This window comes from Fulmarus glacialis, unplaced genomic scaffold (assembly GCF_000690835.1).
Source record: "Fulmarus glacialis isolate BGI_N327 unplaced genomic scaffold, ASM69083v1 scaffold454, whole genome shotgun sequence".
Lineage (NCBI taxonomy): Eukaryota > Metazoa > Chordata > Aves > Procellariiformes > Procellariidae > Fulmarus > Fulmarus glacialis.
Genome location: NW_009205882.1, coordinates 90,858 through 108,476, shown reverse-complemented (window position 1 = coordinate 108,476; position 17,619 = coordinate 90,858). Strand labels below are relative to the sequence as shown.

General features: G+C 42.1%; 1 protein-coding gene across 1 annotated transcript in view; it reads right to left on the bottom strand.

Moving 5' to 3' along the window:
- Nucleotides 1-17,619, bottom strand: part of SPNS2 (spinster homolog 2 (Drosophila)) — a gene marked incomplete at its 5' end in the record, with an annotated part of 82,776 nt that overhangs the window by 11,182 nt on the left and 53,975 nt on the right. Inside the window, 4 exons of the mRNA XM_009575543.1 lie at nucleotides 1,119-1,217; nucleotides 8,693-8,758; nucleotides 15,561-15,750; nucleotides 17,309-17,461. Of these exons, the coding sequence (XP_009573838.1) occupies nucleotides 1,119-1,217; nucleotides 8,693-8,758; nucleotides 15,561-15,750; nucleotides 17,309-17,461 (508 nt within the window). The remainder of the gene's footprint in view (nucleotides 1-1,118; nucleotides 1,218-8,692; nucleotides 8,759-15,560; nucleotides 15,751-17,308; nucleotides 17,462-17,619) is intronic.

The window sequence follows — 17,619 nt, the reverse complement described above, 5'->3', positions numbered from 1 at the left end:
AGAGTAAATATTTATGTATATTTAAATATATATGTACAAAATTCAATATATATAAATATGTATAGATACACACATCAGTGTCTATGGGATGAATAGATGAGAAATGATGGTTTTAAAAAAAAGAAAAGGTGCACAGCACCCAGCAGCTGTGTCACACAGCAGTACTGAGCTGGAAGAGCACATCAAAGTTCTGTCTCTCAGGTGATGGGACTAGCGAAGATCCCATCACTGGAAAACTGTAGCACTTTCAACACGACACGAGCAGTGCCACTTAGGGCTTTACATGGAAGCTACTATATTTTATAAACTATGATCTGTGTCCTCTGAAACTCAATGCGTCAAACTCCACAGAAGGGTGCAAGGGAAAGAAATTACCCCAGTATATCTAGATTTCTTCTCCGCATTAAATTTCCCAGGCCTTATATTTTCAACTGTGAATGTTCTCTGATTGCCAGCTTTTGGAGCACAGTCTTTTGTTTTTTGCTCTGCACTAGGATAATGGTGGCATAGTAAGGGAGATCTCCAGTCAGACCAAGGCTAACAACTGCAGCAGTAATAGAAAGGAATATTACTAATAAAAACCCAAAGCATACACACCAGAAAGGAATGCTAATAAAAACCCCAAAACATACACACCCATCCCGCCATGGATTTTACACCATCATTTATTATCATACAAAACAGGTTCAAAATATCAGCAGGTCAGAACAGCTGCATGTTCCTACCCATAAATAGATACTTGGTTTATGAGACCAGATTAACAGTTAAACACACACATGACTCTCTTCCAATCTAATTTCTAATGGACCTATATCCACACCACAGAAACAACCGCTCTCCCTTTACAGAGCTGTCTATAAGCTTTACAAATGCCCTAGGCTAAAAAGATTTAGTAGCTCACTTCTCGTGCCCAAGTGGTCCTTCCAGGTTTGAACTGTAGCCCACCAATAACATAAACATGTAAAAAAGTTGCATTGCACTGCACCGCTTCCCATTCCGCTGATAAATACAGGCCTTCCTTCCCTAGCATGGTTTAACTTGGCATTTTAGATAAGCAGTTAGTAAACAAAAACAAACATGGGCATGCAACCCTGCCAAAACCTGCTGTGAGCACTTACAAATCCAATCAGATAAGGACTGCCAGCATCTCCCAGGAGGTGTGAAGTGAAACTCTGCAAGGCCACTGCGGTTGCACGGCGCGTTGGAATGACCACGTACTGCAAAGAAGAAGGGGGAAAAAAAAAATACATAAGGAAACTGAAGTAAGAACCTGTCCAGCTGTCTTGAATTGCTCAGTTTATACCCAGGACAGGACAAAGTAAGCAAGCTCCCCCAGATGTCGGTGGCAGCCACGGTCCAGTCCATGGGTGGCGCAGGCAACTGGGGAGCTCAGCTACCCCTCCTGGCTTTCTAGTACTCCTGATGGCAGGCGTTGAGGGAAGGAAGCTCTGTCCGGTCTGCACTCCTCTCAGCAGCACTGGATGCACGAGTTTGACTAACAACTTTGCCCACAAGACACTTTGCTACTGCTCCAAGCCTATTTTGCTTGGCTGATGGGGAGAGCGAAGTTCGAGGTTGCCTGCGGCACTTAACTTGCTCAGCATCACCAGCCTTCCAAACGAGGACGTTGCTGAAACCTGGGATGTTGTTTTTTTTCCGTAATAAAGATATCATTTTGTTTCCTAAACCATAAGCAATCCACATCAGTATGAAAGGTCACACATCCTCCTCTCTCACTCCACCTCTAGCCACTTCATGTTTTTCTCAAAAATTTGTGATTCCACTTGTGAAAAGTGATAAAGACACATTAGGAAAATTTTCCATAGCCAAGATGATGTAGTTTGGTCTCCACTCCTCTAATAGGACAAGACACCTTCATCCAGGTCATGCAGAATCAGTCTGACTACACAGGATCAGTGGAAAACACAAGTTACTTCTTCATTAAGGGACCAGAGCTCACAGAAAACAGAGCCCTAACCATGGAAGAGGATGAAAGATTAAAAAAGGAAAAAAAATCAACAAACCCTCATCCTGTGGAATGACCTTAATTTTATAACACACATTTAGAAGCAGAAAAAAGTAATTGTCTCCTGCATAAAACCTGTGAAAGCAGCTGGCTAAGAACATCTGCATCAAGTCCACATATCCTGGTTTATAAATTGATCCTGTCTTGATTTAAAGGCTGTAAGTAATGAAGAATTCAATAGGTCTCTAAATCCAAGTGAGCTTTGTTTCCACTTCTAAGCACTGAATCTTGTTCTGCCTTTCTCCGTTGCTCTGAAGAGCCATCTACCCTGCCAGAAATAGCTCTCTTGTTTAGCTATTTGTAGACCATGATCCCTTTTACTTGTCCACTTCCTCTCTGATGGGCTGCCTTTAGTCTTTCTTTAGAAGGCATGCCTTCAACTCATTCTTGCAATCCTTTCTTGAAGTCATTTATTAATTAAATGTGACATTTCAGGACTGGCATATCCCCAGCTAGAGATACACAGAGATCAGTTTAGCTTAGCTGACTGAGGCAGGGAGAACTCGCTGCTCAACAGCGACAGATCTCAGGGCACAGGATCTGAAGCACTGTTTCAGTGCTTTAACACTTCCTCGTAGGGAAGGTGATTTGCCCTGTCTGCAGTGGAAAGAGTTAGCCATAAAAAAAGGAAAGAAAAGAAACAGCGTTGAGAAAATCCACACTAGAAGAGAACTGATGCCTGCTTAGAATGATCATCTCATTCCAATTACGAACGATGGGTAAAATTAGATTAAATGCTTTTCGTTCGGGTTTTACCATGTGCTTTCAGAACGACCTGCAAGTTCTTTCATTATTGGTTTGACAAAGCTGCAAACGCACGCTGCTAATGCACTTTGATGCCACGTATTAAATAGGTACCCTGTTAAACTCCTGTTGTGCAACAGAAAAGCAAAAGATCATCAGATCCACAGCAGCCACCTGGCTGCAGATGTTAGGCTGTCCTCCTTTTGCATCCAGGAGCTCAAAACAGACTTGAAGGCTCACAGAAATCCCATGAGGAAAATAAGGTCTAGACTTTATTAGGGACACAGAAACGTACTGAAGGTCACACTGTGAAACAGTGGGAGAGCCACACAATTCATTATCATTCCCCAAAGACGCAGGGTAATGGGTGCAACCTGGATCGATTAGACAGAAGAAAAGAAAAAAAAATAAAGAGTGAGTTATTGTTCTTCTCCCCACCTGGCCCCAGTTCACACAGGTGCAACGGAGAAGCATTCGCAAGAGCTGTTTGAGAAAGGGCATCTGAGAAGATAAAGTGAAATTCTACCTGATTCAAGAGTCCAGAGTTGTGTATATCTGTGAAACTGGGAATTTTAAACTTATGTTAAAATATTTTTCTTTCTATAAAGTTTATGTTAACAGATCTGGAGAAGAAAGCCTGCCTGGCTCTATATTCTATCCATTTTCTTAGCAAAATGACAAAGGAAATGGCAAATTTATTAAAAACTTACCATTTTCAGGGAGTGGCAGTGAGTTGGTGCCAATTGGAGAAAGAAATTTGAATGATACCTGCATTGTATGTGTGTGTGCATATATATATATTTATACACATGAATAGACACTCATACATATATTAGACATAATTTTGCATGTGTATCTGTATTACGCATACATATCGTTTTGCAAGTAGCAATACAATTTCCAGCAAGTTTTCAGTTTGCCTAGCTAAAGAAGTTATTGATGGTTGAAACCATCGATACGGTTTGGCACTATAAAGTGCCAAAACTTAGTAGATTTAGTCTGGAATTCAAGGGACAAACACCCCCCCCAACCCAAAACCCCAACATCTGGCAAGTAAATGAACATGAGATTTTTCCTCCTCCTCTAAAAAGATGTTGGAAAGAAAAAAAGGCTTAAACCAGCATCTCCAAAACACCAAAAAATACTCCACCCTATCCCTACTTAAAAAGCATTTTATTCTGATGGAGAGGAAGTAGTTGGTAGCAAACATTATCTGCTGTTCTAGGAAGACAGCAGTAAATTACAGCTCTAAATGGGCATTTGGATACTAAAATAGACCTAAATTCAAACCATACATGGGTTTGAACATCCCACAGAAACTGGAGGTGGGAGAGCCACAGCAGCCGAGGCGGAAGCCCGTGGGATCGTCCTGGCTCATCTCTGACTCCAGGTTCAGAGGCAGGCAGCACAGAGGATGGGCAGGGAGGCTGACCCAGCAGCTGTGGCAAACCTCTGCTCTTTAAATAGAGGTTGAGAAAGGCCATGGTTTACTGCTGACATCCCCTTCCTGTAGTGAAACCAGCAGAATGAGTTGGTCTGAAATAACCAGGAAAGCCAAGGAGAGATCACCCTTCTCCCAGTAAAAGGCCACGTGCCAAAGAAGTAAGTTCTGATGTTTACATCTAATCTTTGATGGAAAACTCTACTCTCCAAAATACTTTGCTACCCTTTCTGGGTCAGGCAGTAATCTTCAGGACAATGCATACTGGCCTCTTTCAGCACCAAAGGCAAAGAAAACACACGCTAACCCTGTTCTAGCCTCTGACAGAGCCTGGAAATAGTCCAGGTGTCCCCATTGGAATTACTGTTCAGAAAAGGCAAAGGCTGTGATCCAGAGAAACCAGCCTGAGAATGATCCTTCATTCAAGCTAGGCAGACACTGTCTAAAAAAATACTTTTAAATGAAGTAAAAGGAGGCTGACCTGGTCTCCAAATCACAGCACAACATGGAGCAGTACGCATCCATCTGCAACCCTCAGCCCACAGCAGAACTGCAGAGGTGCCCCTTGGCACGTCCCTCCCGGTCAGAGCTGTGCTCGAGTGTTCGAAGCAGGCTGTGTACCTTCATTCAAAGGCACTCCTCACCCTGCCTTAAAATCTAAACCACAGCACTCGGATTACTGATGTGCGGAGGCACACTGAGAAAAGCAACAATGAGAACTCCTGGAAATGCTATTTATCTTTGGCTGTAAAAATAGGGCAGTATTTTATACTACATAAAGAATTGGCTTTTATTTATAGGGAAGGTAATCAGAACAAAAGCAACATTCCTCCATGCCTATAGCACAGCTGAGCACCAGTCTATGCGTGTTTCAAGCCTAAAGGAAGACTTCGACTCTACAGCAAAACATTAACGCAGCTCCTCCATGACCATTTAAAATGAACTAATATTTTAAAAGAAATATGCAGAGCATTTTTTTGCATGAGTGTCAGGACTTTGCGTAAACTGGAGGATGGCTTTTCTCAGCAAAGACCTAAAGCGATTGTGATTGCAATAGCTGAGGCCCTTTAAATTGCTTACTGGCTCTTACACAGAAATGCCACCAAGCCTCTGTCCATCATCTTTATTTTTGAGATGTGCTACAGAGGAAAAACCCCACTATTAGCACCAGATTCCACAAAGTGCCAAGCACTCAGCATGTCTCAGAACGTTACACACTTGCCTGCTGCACTGAAGCTCATTCATTATTGCTGTTACAAGGCAGTTTTAATGCTACTTTGGGGTTCTGGTAATTTTGAGGCCAATTTGCAAAGATGGCTGATAAAATCTGTTTCATAATTAGCATGCTCCAAAAGAAACATCCTCCCCTTCCCTAAGCACCATCTGAGCATGTGCCTGGGAGGAGATTTGGAGAGTTGTGCTCAGGAGAATAAGGCCTGTTTTGTACAAATTTGCATTTGGAACAAATATCAGCCTTTTAAAATCTCAGGCAGTGTGGTACATCCTGCAGTGCTGACAGTTTATCAAGCCTAGCACTCAGCACCTTTTACTGCAGACAATTTGAGGAGCTGCACAGCGACCGTTACACTGGCAAAAACAGTAGATGCAACGGAAGCATGAAGCTACAAAGAGCCAACAATTAAATTTGAAGATAATAACCAAACAGCCTTGTTTTGCCAAGGAAATTAAACTTGCAAAACCTCTGAAGATGCTTACCAGCTTGCCCGATAGGGTTCTTAAGCAGTCATGAATCTGTAAATCTTGGGAGAGCTACAATAAATCATTTGGGATGCAGTTTCCAAAAAGCCTCACTTCTGGCATAACGAAATCAGTGGGAACAGTGTTCAGCCAGTATTGAGAGCTTTTTATCCATGAAAACAGGATAATATTTATGTATATGATGAAAGTGTTGTTAAGCTTGCGCTAATAATGCTTTTAAACTCCTTACCAGCCTCAGGCAAGAACAGACACACTTCTGATTACACCAAATAAATAGTAATCAGTAGAAATTAATTTGCCAGACATTTAAGGTGCATCTTGCTAAAGCATATCCACGCTTTTCTCTGGCTAGGAATTCTTATGAAGCTGTCTGTCAAACATGGTTATAGCCCTGGCTCTCACCTATTGTCTCATTAAACATCCTCTCAAACCCCCTGTGTAATATGAATGCACTTCAGACCATCTGTTTACAGGCTTGCATTGATCTAAGTGGATGTTTACATTTATTTCTATAGCACTTTTACAGATCTACACGTGCTGATAATGCATTAAGCTGGGCATTATATATGACACTCAGTTCATTCTTCTAAACAGACAAGAGAACAGCTAGCTTAAGAGTTGGCATCAATTACCAAAATCCAATTTTTACATTGTTTTACTTTCTTTCCCATTTTTGGAAATTGGAACTAAGAAATTATTTAAAATTATTTCCAATAATTTCTTATGGAGTTCTTTTGCACTAAAGCAACATAAATAACTGCAAATGCATCCCTACAAAATGCAACTGACTATAGGATGTTGGTAAGACAGATGGCAAACCCTATAAAAGCTATTAAAAAGCTACAGGATACTGAAGTCACATTGAAATCAACACAAAAAATCTCAGTAATTAAAACGGGACAATGATGGCATCCTTAGCACACTTGGTATAACAAAGTAGTTAGTTGAAAAATGTCTTTTGGGGTTAGCTTGAGACAACGTAGGTCAAGTTTCAGCTCTCTCTCTGGCACAGATTTTCTGGAGGACCCGGAACATGTCCGACAGGTACCCTCCCTCCAGCTGCGCTATGTCGGCAGCAGGGATGACTACCTCAGCTGCTCTTTGAGAGTCACTGCTGGACGACTGCAGATGTGCTCCATGGCCAAGCCTTACCTGTTTCAGCCAATGCTAGTGAGGATATAAAAGATCCGCTCTTTGAGCCCATCAGCTAATTCTGACCAGAGAGAGCTGGGAGCCCTCCTGGGAACATCACAGCCAAAGGCAGGATGCGACAGCAAGCTCTGGCAGGAGGCAGTAATGAACAACTACAAATACTGCACTATAATTTCTTCCTCAACACAGCTGTCTGTAGACTGCACGTCTGTCTAAGTGTTGAGATGCCACTTAATGAACGGCCACCGCAGCCTTGAACTAAGCACAAGCTGCAAAACCCAGGTAAGTACGGAGTAAACACCCGTTCAGCCCATGCAGAGCTCTATCACACTAAAGCTAAACTGGTAGGAGGAATGAACCTTGGTAATTAAAAGCTATCTAACGCTACTGAAGTACATAACCTTTGTTTCTCCGTGCTTTATTCACATCTGAGAGAAGTGGAATTAACCACCCCACCCCACCTCCCAAAGCGTTCTCTGCACAAATGAGTTAAAGATCGAAAGTTCATCAGGCAACGCAGTTACGGCAACTACAGAGCTACCTTCAAATTTAAACACAACCCTGAACTTAAATCATAAACAGAACTTAAGCAGAAGCTTCTTTGCTGAATCAATATATCAACACCATTATCGTTACATCTAGGAATACTGAGTCAGATTGTTTTCTCGTTGCTGTTTGCATAAGCAACAAATACAAGTCAAGGGAGTTTTCTATTGATGTCAGACTGATTATATTTTTAGTTCTGTCAACAACCTGCCAAAAGACCTCGGGCAAGTCCTGTAATGGTTCTGTGCCCTAGTTTCTTTCTTTTTCATACAATAAGCAACAAGTAACCTCCCTCACAATGGGATTTCAATATACAGTATGTTTGATAGGCTCTGTACGTCTCTAATGGAAGCATCTACAAAACATGCAAGGCTCTCTAACAAACGTCCAGACTATTTCATATGAAAATCTAGCTGCTGAGGTCAGCTTGCTGATTTGAAAGGCTTAAAAAGTTCTATGGTGGAGAAAGAATGGAAAACGAAGGACATGAGGTGAAAAGTTCCTGACAGTTTCCTCCTGGACAAGGTGGACATAGTCCAAAAATTCTTTATACTTTCTTTTCCTCTCTCCTCTCCCAGAGGTGGTTTTCTATTGTGTATGTGTTGAATGGTAGGTTTGCTGGAGTTAAGCCAAGAGAGAGGTAGATGGCTGCCTTTGTGGTCAGAGGAGGGAGGGAGGGAGGGAAGGATTTCCTATTGCAGAACAAAGCTGAGTTATTGATAACAAAATCCACTAATGTGCTGACTATTAGCAAATGCTAGCTGATTTCTTTGCATATGGGGGTTTGCGCAAATACTTAAAATTTGGGGAAACTATTTTCCCAGGTGTCCCTTCTGCATGTTTGCTCTCCCTGGTGCTCGGAACAAAGGACAAGAATAATCTTTTGTTCTTTCTCTCTCTCTATCTCACTTTCCTTTTCATTCAGTAAAAAAAAAAAAAGAGAAAAAAAGGCTGAAGTAGGGGGTAGGCATTTGGAAGAAATTGTGAACTTCAGGTTGTTCTTGCAAGCTGACAGACTGGTCTGGCCACCAGAAGAGAAAGATGCTGTTCCAAAGTACACTCACCATTAGTATGTCTGCTGTGATAGCCCAGTTTGAAAACAGAAGAGTTTCTCCGATAAAAATGCAAATCTGTTGTAACAAAACACACAAAAAGGAGAAGATTTATTCACTTGACATTCAAGGGAAAAATAACCTGTCACAAACTTTCCTTTGTTGCTTATTTGTCTCAAACCTGCTCAAAGGATTCTTCTGCACACAATACACTCCTGGTTACTGTTGTGGTTTATCCTGAATATTAGAAAACTATAGATTTCTATCAGAGCTCTAGAGGGTTGGCCTGCAACTTCATTAGTGTAAACTGTTTATGATCTACAGAGCAGCTAACTAAAAGGCTGACACACTTGGTAACAGAAGAATATGAGAAGCCAGCAAGAAGAGACAGCCCTGAGCTTCCATACTTAAATCATTCTGTTCCAAAAAGCCAGTTAGAAAAGGCAAGAAGGCCACAAGTCCCCAAAACACAGTCATCTTCATCACTAGGAATCAAGTTATGTGTTAAGCTCTGTAGCAAACCAAATGAGGTTCTCTACCCACTATGTGCAAGATCCCTTCCCTCCCCTGCTAGCATATTGCTGTCCTTTTTGACGGGGACATAGGTCTAGGCACTGTAACAACTCAAGCATTACATTGGCAATATCTATGTACAGTCCAGACAGGACTTAAGTATGGGTTTTGCAACATCAGTGTCTTACGGTGAAATATAACTCTTGACTCCGTGGAAATGGTCAACAAGACACATTAAAAGCCTTGTGTACGTAGTGGGATGAGAGCTTCTTTTTGTTTCGGTGTGGTATAAACAGCCACCACATACCCTTTCCACTTCTGGCACTCCCTCCTCATTCACTCCCATCCCATCTGCCTTCTCAGTTGTGCTGGTACAACAGAGCCAAGCAGGGATTCAGATCAGGAGACTGAGATGGAGCAAAGACTCTTTTGTTGGGGTGGAGGTAGGGGAAGAGGGGCTTGTTTTGCTTATTTTTGTAATTTTTAACCCAAATCAGTTCACTAAATGGTTCTACAAACACAGCAGTTGAAGAACTGGAAATGATCAAGAGGAGAAACTAATTTAACCTGGCCTCATCATTAAAAGAAACGTTCATCAAACTGAGTCCAATAGAGCAAGGGTGACACAGCTTCAGGCGGAACACTGCCTTCATCAAAAAGCTTTCTACCCATATTTCAATCATGAAACTTTTGCTTTTATCCTATAGGTTAACAATTTAACAAAGAAATGTAGGTTCAACAGACTGAAAAAACAAGGATGGAGAATCTTCCACAAACACGTTTTTCACTTCCTTTGTGTATTATGAAGAGCAGAACACATAGACGAAGCGCTACGTAAATAACCAGACTTGTAAAAACCAGCTCCCCTGTTCCCCACCAGTAAGAAGGCAAGCAAAACTCCTTTACTAGATGTCCCCCAAAAGGTTGCTTTTTGCCCAGCTAACCCATTTCTTTCTGTGGCATCTAGAGACAAAACATTACTCCTGGAATCCCTATTGGTAGTTGGCAATAACAGCTATGGAGATTTGGATTCAGGTAATTGAAGATTCCCCTTTTAATTGCCTTATGCTCAGTTTTTGTTATGTTGAATAGGCTACAATTCATTAATGAAACAAAGCCATCAAGAAATACACGGTACCCTTTGCTCTGAGGAAACATTCAGATGGATGTTGTTTTGTGGTGTTCTTGTGAGCTTTGACAGGCTGACAGTCCCAGTCCCCGTCGCTCGCACAGGCGCAGTTTGGGGTGGGAGGACGACCTCCAAGATTGGCAGCTACGGCTCTGATGTGACCACCGCAATTATCTTTCCCACACACCGGTTGAGGTTGCCTAAGCCCCTCAGACCATCATGTCGCTGCCAGGAATATTTGCTTTATTTAGCAAGTCTTACTCATTGACCTACAGCAAGCTTCCTCTATTTGTTTCTAAAATTGTCTTTGTTTCCCACACATTCTCCCTCCCTATCCCCTCTTTTTGTGACTGGATCTGCTTCCTTTGTGATGGCGTCTGAGCCAGTCATTACAGCCCAGCTGGTCAGTTAGGAAATCTCCTCTTTCCACTTTCCCACTGTCCACTGGTCTGCCTTGAACTTGGCTCTCACTGGGAATGACAACTGCCAAGCTAAGAAACACAGATCCAACGAATCAAGGTGCTGACAGGAGTTGAAGCCATGTGTCATGTAGCAAGGGCTCTCAGGACCTGCTCTGAAATCTGTCCTACTACAGCTTTGCAGCTGCTGTTGCTGGGGTTCTGTGGCTGGAGAGATTAAATTGAGCTTGGGAAAGATGTAATCACACTTCTGAATGCAGCATCGACATGCCCTGCCTGTTCATACAATATTGCAAACAGGCAACTGCTTGCCTTAAGGTTATATAAATTACATACACGTAACACACATATGAATTGCTACATGCAGCAAGTAAAACTTGTCCCCTTCTGCAGGAATTCAGCACAAGTCCTATAAATAAATCACTGAAATGCTCCAAACTTCAGAGTGCACCAGTTTTGAATTGTTGAATGTGTATTTCACCCAACACGTTTCCATGAAACACGTGCTTAATACGTGGATACTGGTAAAAGGAAAAGAGGAACAAGAGGAAGATCAAAAAGTAGGACAAAAGATACTGACATTAAAAATAAAGTCTGTCCTTCAGCTGCTAATGGGGATTTATAAAAATGAGTTCATCCACTGCAAAGGGCATATGAGGATATGTGGCATTTCTGCTGGAGAGAGACTCTAGGGATGCTTTCTGCAAATAGGGCAGCCTCCAGAACAGATCAATAGCTCCTGAAATGATCACGGTTTTGACTCCTCACACACTTTTCAAAGCCTCATTTTACACTGCGATTTCAGCTCTAGAGATATATCCTCTTCTGAATCCAGCTGTGTTCTATAATACCTCACCATCTCCATTTGGTGTCCTGTTGCTCACCTGTGATGAGCTGATAGAAGTTATATTCCCCTCAAATATTCTGTTTATGTGGTCAGTTAGCAAATTCTGATTCCCAGAAATGATAAGTAAAGTAGTTTCAGAGTGGTCGCACCAGCAGCTCTCACAGCAAGATCTAAGCAGGTTATAAACTCCTTCCATGGCTATTTGCAAAGTGCGTATCTGTCTACATCTTCATTATCTGTATTTCTCTTTGAAATGCTGGGTAAGACTCCCACATGTACTCTTGAATTTGAAGCACGTCTAACTCTATCTCAGTGTTGGGCAATATCGATGCCTTAGAAGTAGGTAAGTCACCAACACCATGTCAACAGAAAGTCCCTGGAGTTGAGCCTGAGATGCTGTAAAAGCTCTATGGCAAGGTTTTACCCTAGAGTTGCGGTTTCTGCAAGATCATAAAATGTCTTTGAGGAATTGAAATAAATGTTGAAATTGAGGTACAACAGGAACTTGGAACAGTGTCAAAAGGAAGGCAAGGCAAAGCAAAGCATCGCTTTCCAGTCATTTGGAAATTTAAGCTAGTCTAAAATCCGCTGTTGAAATGTCTGAGTAGTGTGATACAATGATGCCAAGCAGCTAATGGGTTTCAAGAGACAGGTTTGAAAACCAACATTTCAAAGAGGACGTGTTTCAGAAAGAGAGAGACCTAACGATATGCAAATTGCTGTTTTAAGGAGCCGGACTACAACACACAAATCCACACGCTGCAAGGAACACAGAATAAGAACTGATTGGACTATACAGCCAAGCAAGACAGAAATACAAGTGTCTGGCAGCTAAGTAATAGAGAATGTTGTTTTATTCCGCCTTACCAGCCACTTCTGCCACTGCCAATAATTTACTGGATTAGTATGAAAAGATTGGACGGAAAAAAAGAAGTCTGTCTACCGCTCCAGGTAGGAGTGGCTGCTACAGAACTGGAATAGCAGCTGCCCTCAGGGACCAAACCCACCTGCAAGACAGGACTGAGCAGGGGAGGAAAAGTATGCATGTGCAGGGGAGGAAGAGAGCAGACAGCTGACAGCCTGTAAGGGACAAGGTGAGCATGCCAAAGGATATGCAGGTCTTTTCCAAAAAAAAACAAAACCCCAAAAGCCAAGAAATTAAAAAACAAGGGCTCTGCTGATTCTTGCTGGAGTACTGAACACTTCATTTATGCTGATGCCAGTATCAGTTGAAATTAAAAACTCTCTACTGTTAACTAGAGCAAGGAGGGAGATGGTGATCCGGTGGCCACCACAGCTCAGTGTGAGAGAACACCATCTCATGGGGACCCATCTAAATGCTTGGAAGTGATAATTTCAAGGCTCTGAGCCAATGAGGGGTCCAAAACCAGTAACCCTTCAATTTTAGCACAGTGTGATCAACGACAGAAGTCTAAGGACAGTCACAGTACAGAAGGTCTGGAAATACCACCATGTTGGTGGTACCACCAGAACATTGCTCTTGTCTTTCACAGTCATACAGAACTCAAAGATGCTGTTTCAGGATGAGAGCCAGGACACGGCTGTCAAGGCAGCTACCAGGGATGAGAAAATCCACTCATAAATTTTACTGTATTATTTCCAGAACAAGCTATTATCACGGATTTTGAGATAAGGAAGGTAACCTAGTCCATCATGCTGTCCACCATATCTAGGTGTTCCAACTCCAGAGTCAGAGAACAGTCTCTTCTTCATTTTGGACCAATGAGACTCAAAACAGACAGTAATGAGAAAGTGCTACACCATGCAACCTTGCAAGACAGGTCTCCTAGGGAAATGCAAGGGAATTAAACACTCTGGAAGTCTGTAAGATTGCAATAGCATTGAATGGCATGGAAAAACAAGGGCTTGTGTTTGAAACTTGTCTTGAAAAGTCAATTCAGCTGATACATAGCACCACCATGATAATACCTTGTGTTACGAGACATTAGTAGCTCCAACATAGACCTGTTCTCTCAGTGGGGTTAGCACCTGTAACACAGCAGCAGGTGTTGTGTCATTGTTTTCTGTTTATATTAATTTATAGTGGATGGCTTGGCCACAGATCTTCTAACTCCAGGTGATTTACAAACATTAATGATCTAAGCTACCCTGACCCTTTGTAAATTAAGAATCCTCATTTTTGCAGAGGCAAACCAAAGTTAAATAACTTGCCCACTGTCACGTGTGGAATCCGTTAAAGAGAGTTCAGCTCTCTGATTCCCCAGTCGGCACATTAACTATACTCTTATCTGCTTTCTGTGCATCAGGTTTCCAGCAGCAGAGAAACCATATTTAGGGCTACGGAGAGGCAGTGTTATCTGCAACAAATGTGTGCATCAGCCTAACAGCATCAGCAAATAGGCTTATGTTCTTCATACCCCCTCTGTATGCAGAGATAACTTCCTTTGCAAATCATTGACTCTTTATTAGATTTACCGCTCACGCATAATAAAATAAATTGTTTCTAAGACTGTTAAATAATACCATCTATATTTATATATTTACACAATGCAGAATAGTCACATGGCTATTTAAAAAAAAAAAACTAAGAAAAAAAGTTGAAAATGAAACCAATAACCACCTTCTGTTGCAAAATTTTTGAAAACGGTATTTCTGGCTTAGAAAGGGAGGACTTTCTGCATAAAGAGACTACACACCACAAATGAACATGTCTGTCATCAGGTCTGAGAAAGGAGAAAATCACAGGGCTGGCTGCCCTGTGGAGGTGGAGACAACCCTCTTACAGGTTGTCTGAGGGGATCATTTTTCTGCTGATGACTGAATCAAAGGTTAGTTCTAGACCATGCCACAAACCAGAGGACTGAATCTCCTTCTGACACTTTCTAAATAGCCAGAGTAGGCATTCTTGGTTCTGTCTTTATGTTTTTAAACTTTCACTCTTTTTTCTTGTGTTTCCCCATAACAATGGCAGCTATTGAAATACTCAGAAAATAACCATGGCTAGGCTAGTGCTAGAAATATAGAGAAACAAGGAACCGCAGTAGATTGGTCGATTGGCTAATTGTAAACGAATTCTCCTTGCTGGGTGGAGTGTGCACTGCAATGTGGAAGCTAAGGGTAGGCTTTCAGAAATTATCCCACTACTCCAACCATCTCATGCTTTCCCTTCCAAAACTTCTCCAGGTCCTAGGCTTCTCTCTATTACATTGAAAGAGAACCTGGGAATCAGTTCAGTGTACTGGATTTCTACTCTCTACTGAAACCAAGATTCTAGCCTGAGGCTGGATTATTATACTTGAGTTTTTCCTTTTCCCTTCAGTCTATTTGCCTGGATCTATCTGATGTCTTTTTATATACTTCGATTATAAACACTCTGGGAGGGGCCATATTTTAATCTGCATTTGTGCAGCATCAGGTATTGTGGGTTCCTAGGCTATGACTAGGACTTTCAGGTGCTATGGTTAATACAGATAACAACAAATTGAAATTACATGGTAATTAATATTGGTCTGCAGCAAGCTACTTAGTTATGGAAATTAATAGTACTTATAGGCAGCCAAGAGCATGCCCACAGACAAATTATACTGTAATTACAATTTGGTATCACTGCAGCTACAATACCCTTATTGTAAGGGAAGTGGCCAATTTTCCTGTACCAAAACATTAGTCGAGAGCGGTAGAGATATGGATAGAGGTATAGACAGAACAACCCAAACGCAGGGAACAGTGGCTTCCCATGCATGCGCTAAATCCCCAGCTCTAAATTCTGATGACAGTTAGCGAGAGGGGATAAGTAGTTGAGATATCATTTTCCCTTCGGGCACATCTAGATAGTGCCAAAATGCCAAGGGACAAAATGAAGGACATTCAGAAGGGGAAAAGCTAGACCAACATCTCAGGCTTCCTGCAGGGGACAATGCACACAGTCTTCTACGGAGTTTGGTAGAGAGAGTAAGAGCGAGACTGGCATATGCAAAGGATTATACTTACATAGGCTCCCACAATGCTGCTCTTGGCAGCAACGAAGATCAGACAGATGAATATGGCCGATCCTAGCATGCCAACAGCACAGACAAGAGGATCAGCTCGCTGGGTTTTTAACCGACACCATTTGGTTGCCCCAGCCCCTGTGATTACACCCAGGAAACCAGTGAAGCATGTGATTGCTCCGAAGATCAAGCTATTAAAAAGAAAAAGGAAAAAAAAAGGAGACAGGTTTTTTTTTTTTGGAGTTTTTCCCAAAAACGGGCATGGTCTTTGAACAAATTATTAGAGTAAACTGACTAATGGAAATCTGCACATTGGCTTTGCAAATTTAAAATAAAACGAATGAGCTCCTCTGCCAAGTGCTCGTGATTTTAGCACTCTTCCCCTGCAATTAAGTAAAACAGCATATGAAATTCAGCCTTGTACACAGGCATTGACCAACATGCAAAGAGGTGCAAAGGGCTCATACTGCTTCTTTGTGTGGAACTGAGCTTTTTATCAAGTGCATTGTACAGCTAATTATGTATGCACAAAACTAAGTAATAACCTGCACATTGATCATGTAAGGGGAAATCATGGACAGAACAGGCACTATGAAGCTTAAGGGAAAGGAAACCTAACAAGACTCTAAATACCAGTGACTTTCAACATACTTTGACCTTCTACCTCCTTTCAGACCACTTCAAAGAAGCCTGATTAGATTATTTTGCTGTTATGTTACACATTCAAAATGTGTTAATTTAAATTTAAAGAGCCAGGAGCTGTCAAGGATTCTCCATATTGTATGTGCAGGACTTGGATTACAGAGTCTTTGGCAACTACGTTACAGTAGCTCCAGGGCAGCTCAAAATATAGGTGTCATCAAGGAGTGGAAAACTTCTCTTTGTAAACGGCAGACGGGCAGTCTGACTGGAGCTGTATTTTCTGCTCACTGCATTTTTGCAGAATAGACTGAGACTGCCTGCTGGGCGCTCTAGTTGATGGTACTCCAAACCGCTAAGTAGTTTACTTGAGATGGGATTGTGTCAGCCAGAGCAAGAAGGTTTTCCTGATGTTATTTTTCCCTCACAAGCTAAAAAGCAAAAGAGCTGACAAAAGGCAGTTTTTCGTATCTTTTATTCACCTGGAGAAATGTTTTTTTAGCATTTTATGTTTTGTGCTATCATGGTAAAGCACAAAACGATGAATTACTTTTCATAGCTTATGTGCTGCAAGTGATATTGTATAACTGGGACTGAAAAACCAAACCACCGTATAACATCAAGCAATCCAGACCAAAGTGTCCCAGTGAAGTCGTCCTTCACACAGAAACAAAAGTCTTCAGGGTCAGCCCCTGCAGCCTCTAGGGGAACCCTGAATTATAGCCACCACTGTGGCTACCCAACCTGCCAGCTGATTCTGCTGCTGTTGCAGAAAACAGCTTGGGTCTTAAGAAACCAAACTCTCTCTCAGCTCTCCAAACATCTTCTAAGGCAAAGAGAGCAGTCTCTTTTCTACTTCTGCACTATAGCCTGGGAACTAAGACAGAGCTGAGGTCATTGCTTCTCCCTTGGTTTGACTTCATGTGATGAAGAAAAGAAGAGAAATAAAACCTAGTTTACAATCCCAGCATTTCCTATCATTGTTGCAAAGACCTAGAGGAAATTACAGACATTCTAGTAACTTGACTCCATGGGACTTGCCTGTTTCCTCTGGTAAATAAGCCCCCACCTCTTTTCCCCCTCTTTAAAGCAGCAGAGTATGAATCTCACCTATCTTTGGTGCTGCAGGGCTGTGAACTGCAGGTCTCTGCTGTCTTCTGCACGACCTGTGCTCTGTGAAGGTAGAGCGGGATCCACATGCCAAGCGCCCCTGTGGCAAAGGAGACAGCTGAGGTGGCCAACGATGAGAACACGTAGCTGCGGCTGTGGAGACACAAGAGGCAAAACCAAGAGAAGGTTTAGTGGGAAAAGTGAAAGAGCAGGAGCCCCAGGACAGGAGCCAGTGCTTCAGTGACAAAACACAGTGTTCCCCCATACTAGCGACCTCCCTTTGCCAAGGGGCAGAGATAATACAAGGTACG